This window comes from Ornithorhynchus anatinus, chromosome 4 (assembly GCF_004115215.2).
Source record: "Ornithorhynchus anatinus isolate Pmale09 chromosome 4, mOrnAna1.pri.v4, whole genome shotgun sequence".
Classification (NCBI taxonomy): Eukaryota; Metazoa; Chordata; class Mammalia; order Monotremata; family Ornithorhynchidae; genus Ornithorhynchus; species Ornithorhynchus anatinus.
In genome coordinates this window covers 33030523-33042057 of record NC_041731.1, presented here as the reverse complement: position 1 = coordinate 33042057, position 11535 = coordinate 33030523, and the positions used below count along the sequence as shown (strand labels likewise).

The 11535-nt window shown below is 57.1% G+C and overlaps 1 protein-coding gene across 1 annotated transcript; it reads left to right on the top strand.

The window, feature by feature from the left end:
• The first annotated feature begins 6837 nt into the window (after positions 1–6837).
• IER5L (immediate early response 5 like) lies at positions 6838–8190 on the top strand. The gene has a single exon (XM_029063266.2). The coding sequence runs from the start codon at positions 6968–6970 to the stop codon at positions 8135–8137; it is 1170 nt and encodes a 389-aa protein (XP_028919099.1). The 5' UTR covers positions 6838–6967; the 3' UTR covers positions 8138–8190.
• The last annotated feature ends 3345 nt before the right edge of the window (positions 8191–11535 follow it).

Genomic DNA, 11535 nt, shown 5'->3' with positions numbered 1-11535 from the left:
AGCCCTCCCTTATTAATTTTCCAGCACTTTAGGCCATATCAACCCTAGCATTTATGACCTTACTTGCACCTTATCCATACCCTCAGCACTCATACGTAGGCTTACCCACATGTTTATTCCATATACCCCTCTCAGGGTCGCACCTGGAGAGTTCCCAGTCCTCTAGCAGTCTCGACTACAGGAGGGAAGAATCGGGCAGAGGCCTATCCATTCCTAGCTTGGGCAGTGGCTAGCGAGGGGAAGGCAATCGGCTACAAATCGAAACTCACCTGTGATGGGCAGCCGCGGCACGGCAGAGAATCGAGGGCGAAGACTCAAGTTTACTGCGTGGAAGGAAGCAATGATAAACCACTTCCGTATTTTCTGGATCCACTACCAGGACGATTGCAGACGGAGGTGGGGCGTTCTGGGACAGATGCGTCCATGGCGTCGCTATGGGTCGAAGACGCCTCGACAGCGTAAGACGAGACGAGACAGTCCATATTTTGACTCCCCCACTAGTAGTAGTAAATATTTCTGCCTCCTTCCTTCTAGGGTAAGCTCCTTGTGGACAAGAAACGTGTCACTTCCCTAGTCCCCTGCACCAAGTGGGTGCTCAATAAATACTCCTCCTACTAACCAGCAATGACACATTTGATTGAACAACAAGAATTTTAAAATACGGCAATGAGATTAATGATTCTCCGCAATGCCTAAGGCCTCTCCCTGGTACTGTCCGGTACTGATAAATGAAGGGCTTAGAGTGCGAGGGTGAGACAAAGAAAGGGGGAGAGAGAGACTATGTAACTCTCCTGGGCCAGGAGGATACACTGCAGTGCACGATGTGAGATTCTAATGGCCTGAAAGAGTTAATGCACTTCTCTAACTCTGCCAGGGAGAGGCTTAGGGCACTGGGGAGAATAAAGCCCAAAACAATACAGGAATAATTAACCACCACCAAGAGAGCCCAACTCTGGCCAAGCCTTTCCTCCGATTGGACTCCTTCTCTGGCTTCCCACTTCTCTCCCTCACCATTTCTCTCCCCCGGCGTGCTTGTAGTCAGGAGAAGGTGCTCTCCGCTTCCTTGCAATTCTGGAGGACAGCAAATGGCATCCAAAGCACCATTCCATCTCTTATTGTCTCCTTGCTGCAATTATTCCAGGGAATCCAAGGGGCTCAGTGGTTTTCTTCCTGGGCGGAGCAAGGTTCTTTTTGGGCAGGGGAAGAATACTAGGCTACTTCTTCCTCCTAAACTTAAAAAAGTCTCAGTTTTTAGACAAAAAAAAGAGGTGCCTGAATCATCGGGAACAGTCTCCAAACAGACAGGAACGCTCTCCAACAGACTCTCCGTGAAGCAACGTGGCCCGGTGGACAGAGCACGGGCCTGGGAGTCGGAAGGACCTGGGTTCTAATTCTGCCTCCATCACATATCTTCTGTGTGATCTTGGGCAAGTCACTTCACTTCTCTCTGCCTCAGTTACCTCATCTGTAAAATGGGGATTAAGACTGTGAACCCCATGTGGGACATGAACTGTGTCCAACCCAATTAGCTTGTATCTTCCCCAGTCCTTAGTACAGTGCCTGGCACAGAGTAAGTGCTAAACAACATAGCAGAAAAAACCGAAAAAAACAGCACTGTCAGCCTCGAGGACCAACAGCAGTCAGCCCTCCAACACCCAATCCGTCTCCTGCAGGGAAAGGGACGGAAAGGCTGGTTGCCCTGGAACCTGTACCAGTTAATCAATCAACCAATCGTATTTATCAAGTGCCGATTGTGTGCAGAGCACTGTACGAAGCACTTGGGAGACTACACTACGACAGAGATGGGACACGTTCCCTGCCCACAGTGAACTTATAGTCTTCCGCTGCAGGGAAGAGACTTGGGAAAGGGCACCCACTTTCTGTGGGAGGAGAGAAAATTGCTTTTCCAAGAAGCCCGATAGTGGGACCAGTAACTGCAATGCGGGGTGGTGGAGGGGAAGGCATACTGGGATGTCACGTTCTCCTGAAAAACCAGGTCGGAGTGGAGGCTGGGGGTAGACCAGGGCCAAATGTTAGTCCCCCAATAATGGCGCTGAGATCCTGAGGAACCGTGAGCAAGCCGGTCCCACGGAAATGACACTGCTGTTGGAGAGACTTAACGCTGCTCTCCACCGCTCCTCTCTCCACATTCTGAATTGCTTTAACACAGTCTAACGGTGGTTATTTATCCTTGCTAAGAAAATTTCACTTTAGCTTCAAGGAAAAAAAAAGTGGCTTTAGACAGTAATAATAATTAATAACGATGGTATTTGTTAAGCCCTTACTATGTGCCAAGCACTGTTCTAAGTAAGCTCCTTGTTGGTAGGGATCATGTTTAGTAACCTTGTTGTACTGTCCTTTTATCTTTTCCAAGTGATATTTGAGCAATTACTATGGGCAGAGCATAAGCATTTGGAAAAATACAACAGGGATGGCAGGTGTGATGTCTGCTCACAAGGAGTTTGCAGTCTACAGGGGGAGACGGACCACACGTCTGCTGCGTGACCTTGGGCAAGTAACTTCACTTCTCTTTGCCTCCGTCGCCTCATCTGTAAAATGGGGATTGAGACTGTGAGCCCCATGTGGGACAGAGGCTGTGTCCAACCCTATTTACTTCTATCCACTCTGGAGCTTAGTACAACGCCTAGCACACAGTAAGTGCTTAAATACCACAATTATTATTAGAAGGGGGAAGCAGTAGAATATAAAGGGATTCACAAAAGCATTATAGGAGTGGGGTGAGAATTAAAGTGCGTAAGGGGTAGAGAGTCAAATTAATAGTCGATGCAGAGGGGAGGGCGGATGGGAGAAATCAAGAGCTCGGTCTGGGAGGGCTTCTGGGAGGAGATGGGATTTTAGCGGGAGTTTGGAAGTAGGGAGAGTGGTAGGCTGTTGGCTCTGAAGGGAGAGAGAGAGTTCCAGGACCAAGGGAGAACTTGGGCGAAGGGTAGGGTGTGGGATAGGGGAGATCAAGGTACAGAGAGTAGGTCGGTGTTAGAGGAGTGGAATGTGCAGGTTGAGTTGGAATAGGAGGAAATCCAGGAGGTCAGGTGGGAGGGAGGGAGCTGATCGAGTACCACAGAGTACTCCACAGAGTGCTCAGTAAATACCACTGATTGATTTAGGGGCTTACGAGAGTGTTGTTTACACCGAATAAGCCTATCCCGCTTATGCAACTCGGAGTAAATCAGAGAGGAATAAATTGGAGGTAATAATTGGCCCTTATCTCTATATATATCAGGGATGTTGTGAAGGTGGACTAATATCTTTAATGATTTATAAACTCTTTAAACTCCTCTAATATAAGGCTCACATAAACAAGGTATCATTACTACACTTTTAGCATGATTATTAGTAATAACAATTACTGTTAATAATTACTAGAGTTGAAACTCCAGATCACTTTCTCCAAATGGCAGCCCCGCTGAATTAAAGGTGCAGAACTTCCATTCGGCACTGCCGGTCTGCCTGTCTACCTGATACTCGAGCCGACCGGGAAGGGATTTTTGCTTCTTCCAAGAGACTGAAGCCCGAACATCTTCCCCCATGCTCAACGAGGAGGGTGAGAAAGTGGCACCTAGATTGGCGTGGCCGGCAAGGAGTGGGGCGGGGCTCAGAGGGAGGTACACCGGGGGGCGGAGACGAAGCCTGATCGGGGACCGGATAGAGAGGGAGGGAAACAGAGACAGATCGAGAGAGACACGTGGAGAGAGAGAGACAGAGAGACAGGGAGAGAGAAAAGGGCAGAGAGGGGGAGAGAAAGAAAGAGAGGGAGAGGAAGAGTGAGAGAGGGACAGGGAGAGACAAAGGCAGGAAAAGGAAAAGAGAGACAGGGAAAGGGGGAGAGAGAGGAAGGCGGGGAGAGGAAGAGAGACAGGGAGAGAGACAGGGAGAGGAAGAGAGAGACAGGGAGAGAGAGAGACAGGGAAAGGGAGAGAGATAGGCAGGGAGAGAGGGAGAGACAAAGGCAGGGAAAGGAAAAGAGAGACAGGGAAAGGGAGAGAGAGAAAGGGGGGGAGAGGAAGAGAGACGGGGAGAGGAAGAGACAGGGAGAGAGAGATAGGGAAAGGGAGAGAGGGAAAGACAAAGGCAGGGAAAGGAAAAGAGAGACAGGGAAAGAGAGAGAGAGAAAGGTGGGGAGAGGAAGAGAGACAGGGAGAGGAAGAGAGAGACAGGGAGAGAGAGATAGGGAAAGGGAGAGAGAGAGACATGGAGAGAGGGAGAGACAAAGGCAGGGAAAGGAAAAGAGAGACAGAGAAAGGGAGAGAGAGAAAGGCGGGGAGAGGAAGAGAGACAGGGAGAGAGAGATAGGGAAAGGGAGAGAGAGAGACATGGAGAGAGGGAGAGACAAAGGCAGGGGAAGGAAAAGAGAGACAGAGAAAGGGAGAGAGAGAAAGGCGGGGAGAGGAAGAGAGACAGGGAGAGAGACAGGGAAAGGGAGAGAGAGACAGAGAGAGAGAGAGACAAAGGCAGGGGAAGGAAGAGAGAGACAGGGAAAGGGAGAGAGAGAGAAAGGCGGGGAGAGGAAGAGAGAGGGAGAAAGAGACAGGGAAAGGAGGAGAAAGGCAGAGAATGGGAGAGAGACAGGGAAAGGGAGATAGAGAGGGAGGGGGGAAAAGGCAGGGAGAGGGGGAGAGAGAGACAGGGAGAGAGAGAGAGAGAGAGAGACAGGCATGGAAAGAGAGAACGGCAGGGAGAGGAAGAGAGAGACAAGGAGAGAGACGGCAGGGAGAGGAAGAGAGAAAGGCAGGGAGAGGGGGAGAGAGAGACAGGCAGGGAGAGGAAGAGAGAAAGGCAGGGAGAGAGAGAGACAGGCAGGGAGAAAGAGGGAGAGAGAAAGGGAGGGAGAGACGGAGGAGGGACAAACGGAGACGGGAAGAAAAAGAGATGGAGACAGAAAGAGAGGGAGACGGAAACAGAGAGAGAGAGAGAGAGAAGGGGAGAGAAATGGAGAAACAATTGTGCAGGGAATGCCGAGGGAAGTGCAGGGAAAGGGGAGTTGTGAAAACAGAGGAAACTGACCGAAGGCAGGATAAGGAGCTAAAAGAAGTGTAAATACTGTATTATCACTGAAGCCAGCGGGAGTCGCTTACTTGCAGGGAGGAGAGAATCCCGCCCCGAGTTGTTGAGATTCCATCTCCGGTTAAAAGCCTGGGGGTCCCTGAACGGGGCGGTGGGCGTTGGGCAGGGACAGGAAAGTCCCCCAGGGACCTGAAGATAAGGGCGGGGGGGGGGGAGAGCTGGGCTCTCTTCCCTCCTCTGCCAGTTGCTCACCAATGCGTGACCCCCGGCCGAGCCGCTTAACCTCCCTGACCTCAGTCTTCCCGGCTGGAAAATGGGAGAGGCGACCCCGGCCGAACAGAGAGAGAGAGAGAGAGAGAGACGCCCCCCGCCCTTCCCTCCCCTCCACCCCACGGTGCCCCCAGGACCTGTGGCAGGAGACCAGGACCCCCGGGATGGCAGCCCCAGTTCTGCCCCAACGGCTTCCTCGGGCCGAGCCTCTGCTTGCCCATCTGGGAAATGGGGCCGGGGACCCCTTAGAGGAGGGGGGCAGGCGGGCACGGGTCGGGGGGCTGAGCGGGTTTGGGTCACTTGGGAAGCCCCCGGAGGGGCCTCTCGCCCTTTGCTGACCTCAAGGCAGCGAGGCCTAGTGGCGAGAGCCCGGCCTCGGGAGTCGCAGGACGTGGGTTCCAATCCCGCCTCCGCCCCCCGTCTGCCGCGTGACCTTGGGCGAGCCACTCCACTGCTCCTGTGCCTCAGTGACCTCGTCTGTCAAACGGGGATGAGGACTGTGAAGCCCCCCGTGGGACCACCTGATCACCTTCTATGTGCTCCAGCGCTCAGGCCAGTGCTTGGCGCACAGCGGGCGCTTAACAAATAGCATTCTTCTTATTCGGCAGCCCCTCTCGAGGGGGATGGAGGTGACCTGCAAGTCCAAGCGTCCACTCCGGGGTCGGATTTGGAGAGAAAGGGGGACCACTGAGGCCTGGGAGAGAGGACCTCCGGAGGGCCCGGAGGGCGGCTGGAGGGGAGACCCCGATGGGGCTCCTCTGGACCACCGGCCGGCACGGGGCGGGGAGGGGGCCTAGAGGGAAGCTCCCAACGTTGTCTTGTTTCTGTTCTATCTATTGCCGACTTGTTCATTCCAAGCGCTTAGTACGGTGGTCTGCCCACAGTAAGCGCTCAATAAACAAACTCCTACGGAATGAATCTGGGTTTCGTGGTGTTTTGCCCTGCCCCGTCCCCCCGCTTTGGACTGCGAGCCGCTCCCTGGGCGGGGAATGGCCCATTCCGTTGCCGAATCGTAGATTCCCCGGCGCTCCGCACATAGTAAGCGCCCCGTCCCCCTCCGCCCCTTCATATTGGCTAGCCTTTCCTGGGGCGCACTCCCGAACGAGGGAAACCTGGCGCAGGTGAGCGGGCCCCCTTTCCCCCCGCCCCCCGCCGCGCACAGGTGAGCGGCAGCGGCTCCGCTAGGAGGTGGGGAGGCGGAGACAAGAGTTAGGGGTGGGGCCTCTCGGGATGGGGGGGGGTCCTGGGGGGGGGGGGGGCGTTAAGGCAAGGCAAGGGGAGGCCGGGACCAAGCCGGGCCGGGGGGTCCCGGGCGGCTCCGGGGGCCGGTCCTTCGCCCAGAACGTGGGAGGCGGGAGCTCCGGCGGCCCGGGCCCCGGTCGGTATTTGAATAGCACAAAGGAACCGCCTTGTTCTCATTGGCCGGCGGGGCGGGCGGCGCCTGTCACTCCGGCCGGTCCCGGCGTGTCCATTGGCGGCCCCCGAGGGGGGCGGGTCCGGGAGGCCCCTATAAATAGCGGGGGGGGCCGGGGCGGGCCGCCGTTCTTCGCTGGGCGCACGGCGGGGCGCGGAGCCTTGTGCGGGACGCGCGATGGTGGCGCCGACCCCCTCGGCCGGAGCCCGCTGAGCGCGCCGTCCCCACCCTGCGCGGTGCGTGTCGAGCCCGCGGAGCAGCATGGAGTGCGCCCTGGACGCCCAGAGCCTCATCGCCCTCTCCCTGCGCAAGATCCACAGCTCCCGGACCCAGCGCGGGGGCATCAAACTGCACAAGAACCTGCTGGTCTCCTACGTGCTCCGCAACGCCCGCCAGCTCTACCTGAGCGAACGCTACGCCGAGCTCTACCGGCGCCAGCAGCAGCAGCAGCAGCAGCAGCAGCAGCAACAACCTCCGCAGCAGCAACAGCAGCAGCAGCAACCGTACCCGACCGGCGTTGGTTGCGCCCCGAGCTCTCCCGGGGAGATGGCGGAGTTCGGTCCCCTCCAACTTCCCGGGGAGGAGCGCGAGCCGGGGGCCCTGCACCAGCTCCACCACCATCACCACCACCATCACCACCACCTCCAGCAGCAGCAGCAGCAGCAGCAGCAGATGCACCAGCGGAGCTGCACGGTCGGTGCACCCGGGGGAGGAGGAGGAGGAGGCGGCGGCGGCGGCGGAGAGCCCTCGGAGCTCGGGTGCAACGCGCTGCTGGGCGGTGCGCCCCACCGGAGTGAAGCCCCGCAGCAGCCGGCCTCCCCTGCCCATTGCACTCGGGACCTTTCCTCCTCCTCCTCCTCCCCTTCCTCCTGCGTGGCCTCCCGCTCGTCCCCGGCCTTCTACCGGGGCGGTGGAGGCTGCTGCGCCCCGGCCGGCCTCTACCCCCTCTCCTCGGACGCCTCCGGAGGGACCTTGCACTGTAGCAGCCGGACCACCGTGCTGGATCTGGACACGCATGTGGTGACCACGGTGGAGAACGGCTATTTGCACCAAGATTGCTGCGCCTCGGCGCCTTGCCCCTGCTGCTGCGGTGGCGTCGGCCAAGGCCCCTCGGGCACCAAGCGCAAGTACTACCCGGGACAGGAGGACGAGGAGGAGGACGAGGACGAGGAGGAGGGTGGGGAGCTGGGGCATCCCCCCGGGGGCGGGCCCCCCTTCGCCCCGTGCAAGCGCGCCCGCTTCGAGGACTTTGGCCCGGACTCGTCCCCGGACGCTTCCAACATCTCAAACTTGATCTCTATCTTCGGCTCGGGCTTCACGGGGCTGGTCAGCCGGCAGCCCGACCCGGACCAGACCCTCAACGGCCAGCTGTGCGGCAAGCAGGCCCTCGCCAGCCTGGGAGCCTGGACTCGAGCCATCGTGGCTTTCTAGGGACCCCCGGGGGGGCGACCTGGGGGGTGGACACACACACTTAGGGGCTCCGGCGGGTGGGGGGGAGGGGGGACGGGGGGGGGGGACAAAGACTCTGGGGGGGGGAGTGTCCAGGTGGGGGAGGTCGGGGTGGGGGAGGCCCCTAATGTTTTATAAATTGTAAAATAAAAAGCGAAGATCTTGGACTTTATTTTTGCAGAGATAAAAAAGAGCGCCTATTTAAATATTCTTTGTGTTTATCTTTTTCTCTTTTTAAAAAAAAAAAAAAGAAATGGTATTGATGGCGATGGGGGAGAGCGGGCGGAGGAGGCAGCCACGTGAGGCGAGAGGAAATGTTTGGGGGGTCCGGGGGGCAGGCCGGGCCCAGGATGCTCCTCCTTGACGCCTGGGGCAACGGGGGAGGGGGGGGGGGGGAGCTTATCGATTCCCTGGAAGGATTAGTGTCTGATCAATTCCCCATCAGCAGCAGCAAGGCTGGGAGCCTGACGTGAATGTGCTCCTTCAAAAAATTAAAAAAAAAAAATCATCTCCGGAGGTGGGGGAAGGGGGCCCGGGGGTGGAGGGGGAGCGGGCTCCGGGTGGATGAAGGGGGTGGGGGGCAGGGTCTCGCACCTTCTCGCCGAAGTCTCTGGGCCAAACCGACCGGGCGAAGTAAGGCCTCGCAAACAGACAACATCTCCTTAATGGGGAGGGGGGGAGCGTGGTAGCCCCCCCGCCCCGTCCCTCGCTGGCTCTCCAATGTCCTCCCACCCCGAGGGCCGAAATGAAAACATTTCAACTTTTCTCTCTTTCTGCTGGCTTTTACACCTCGCTCTCCTCCCTTCCTCTCCTCCCTCCTCCTCTTCTTCCCTCCCACCGCCCCCCGTACACCTTCTCTACAAAAATCCACGGCTAGGCAGAGGAGGGGTGGGGGGCTGACCGTGGTCCTGCCTTGAGACCACAGCGCTTGGCCGGACACATGGGGGTGGAGAGAGGGAGAAACGGGGTGAACTACACTACCCGACATGCACAGCACTGCAGTCCTTTCTTCGGACTCAGTTGGGGGGGGGGGGGGGGGGTGTTTTTTGTTTTGTTTTATTTCGTTCTGTTGCCTTTTCTTTGACACCGACAGAAAAAGAAGCTTGTACCTTCACCTGGATGTGTGACCGCCACAGGCTAAGGGTCGGGGAGGGGGAAACGCGGAAAACCGAACCGGTGTTCGACACTGTTTTTGCCAAGTCTGGTCAACGTGGTGTGTGTGTTTATTAAAGTTCAACTGTTCTGGTTGCAGCCTTCAGATGGATTTCATAAAACCAGCATTGTTTGATCTTGTGAGGAATATGTGTCCTGTGCTCTTCTGATATTTTGGGGGTTTGGTTCGGTTTGATTAAAAAAAAACAAAACCTTTTGTTGTAAAAAGGTTTCTCCTTTTTTTGCAGGCCATCCTACCATTCTCTAAGCACTATGTGAACTCCCCAAACGTCACCCAGAGTCCCTTTTTCTTTCTCCTCCCGCCCTCCTCGCCCCCCCCCCCCTTGTTTGTATCCTGTACTTCTGTGCATACTGGATTGTATTATCACCGGGTAAACTGTTCAGATTATTTGTTTAAATTTATAATCTTAATAAAAAGTCGATTATAACAGGGCAGCGTCTTGGTTTTTAGAGTCACCTGACCCTTCGGGGAGCGTGTGAGTCGGGGGCGTTTGGGGGAGAGGGATGGAACGGGGTGGGAGAGGACAGGTACAGACCTCTGAGGCGGTCGGACCCCTCGACTGACTCCCAGCTTGACGCTGGCCCGGCCCGTGACTCTGGCTAGGAACTGGCCAAAAGCCCCCACAGAGCCTGAGGACGGGGGGTGAAGGGTCAGCCTAGCTCTGGTCAGCCTAGCTCTCCCCGGAAAGCCTCGCGCTTCTCTGAGAGGTGAAGGGGATGGCCGAGGAAGCAGGCCCGGGGTCAGGGACCCCGATCGAGGGGTCGGCCGTTCCCGTCCGGAGGGGAAAAAGAGTTCCCCCTTCCACCTCTGTGTCTCTCTCTCGCCTCTCCTGGAAGGGAGAAGGCCAGATTTGCGGTTCTGAGGGTTGGAGAAGCCATGGCCGAGGCCTCCGTCCTCTCTCGGCTCCAGACCCAACGCTCCCGAGGAGACGGAGGGGCCTTAGGGAGCGTGAGCCCCGGGTGGGACGGGGACTTTGTCCCCCCTGATTCTCCTGTCTCTCCCCCAGCGCTTAGTGCGGTCCCGGGCACGTAACGCTTTAACAGAAACCCGCCACTGTAGGACCTGGCCTCCCCAGCCCCATCACCTGCTCTCCTTTGGCGGCCAGGCTGGACTAGTCCCTCCAAGCAGGTGAGGAATCAGGAGATGTACTTGGGAAGTTTTTCCTCTTCTAAAGTTTAGTTTGTTATCACCGCTCTGAGCCGCTTGGTGGTGTGTGCTGATTTCTCTCTTCCTCCCTCGCCAAATGAATGAAGGGAATAACGGCTCGCTCGCTCTCCCTCTGACCACCTACAGGATGACCTCAGAATGGGAGAATGTTTAAATCCCCTTACAAAGGTTGCAGTCTCCCCGGTTGGAACTAAATCCACATCTGGAGCGGCGGCCGCTGGGGCCGTGGCCCTCGCTTCTCGGCAGTTCCAGCTTTGCGGGGTGGTGAGGAGGAGATCGGGGGGCGAGAGGGAGAGGAGGGGAGGAGAGAGGGGGAGAAGGAAAGGGAATTAAAAAAAAAAAAAGAACATTTTGCAGCCGTTTGCTTGCGTGCCCCCCTCTCCCCCAGCACGGTGCGCTCCCCTTCCCCAAGCGGCGAGCTCGTCCCGCTGCCTCTTTTCCCATTCTCCCTCTCCCCCCAAAAGACGCTCGCCTTCCTCCCTGCTCTCTGGACGTTCTTCATGATGTGTATATATCTATAATTCTATTTATCCTTTTTGATGCCACTGATGCCTGTCCACCGGTTTTGCTGCCCGTCTCCCCCTTCTAGACTGTGAGCCCGTTGTTGGGCGGGGATCGTCTCCATCTGTTGCCGACTTGTACTTTCCAAGCGCTTAGGACAGTGTCCTGCGCCCAGTAAGCCCTCAGTAAATACGATCGAATGAATGAAATCCCGACCCTGGGGATGGGAGAGGGGCTTGAGGATGGGAGAGGGGCTTGAGTTTGAGAGAGCTGGGGAGGGGCGGGGGGCCTCCGGAGCCGGCGGGGTGGACTCTGTCTGCCTCCCGGGACGTCCCGAGCTAACGATCCCACCCCCCAGACCCCCCACCCAGGGAAGGTACCCCTAAGCAGGCTCAGGGGGCGTGGAGAGGGGACCTGCCAGGGGAGGCCAGGAAAAGAGCGCTCTCCAGGTCCGGGAGAATAACTTTCCGCACTTCTCGCTGCAAGAGGCGTCCGCTCGCTTCGGGGAGAGGAGAGTGGGTGGGTTTTTCTTTGCTTT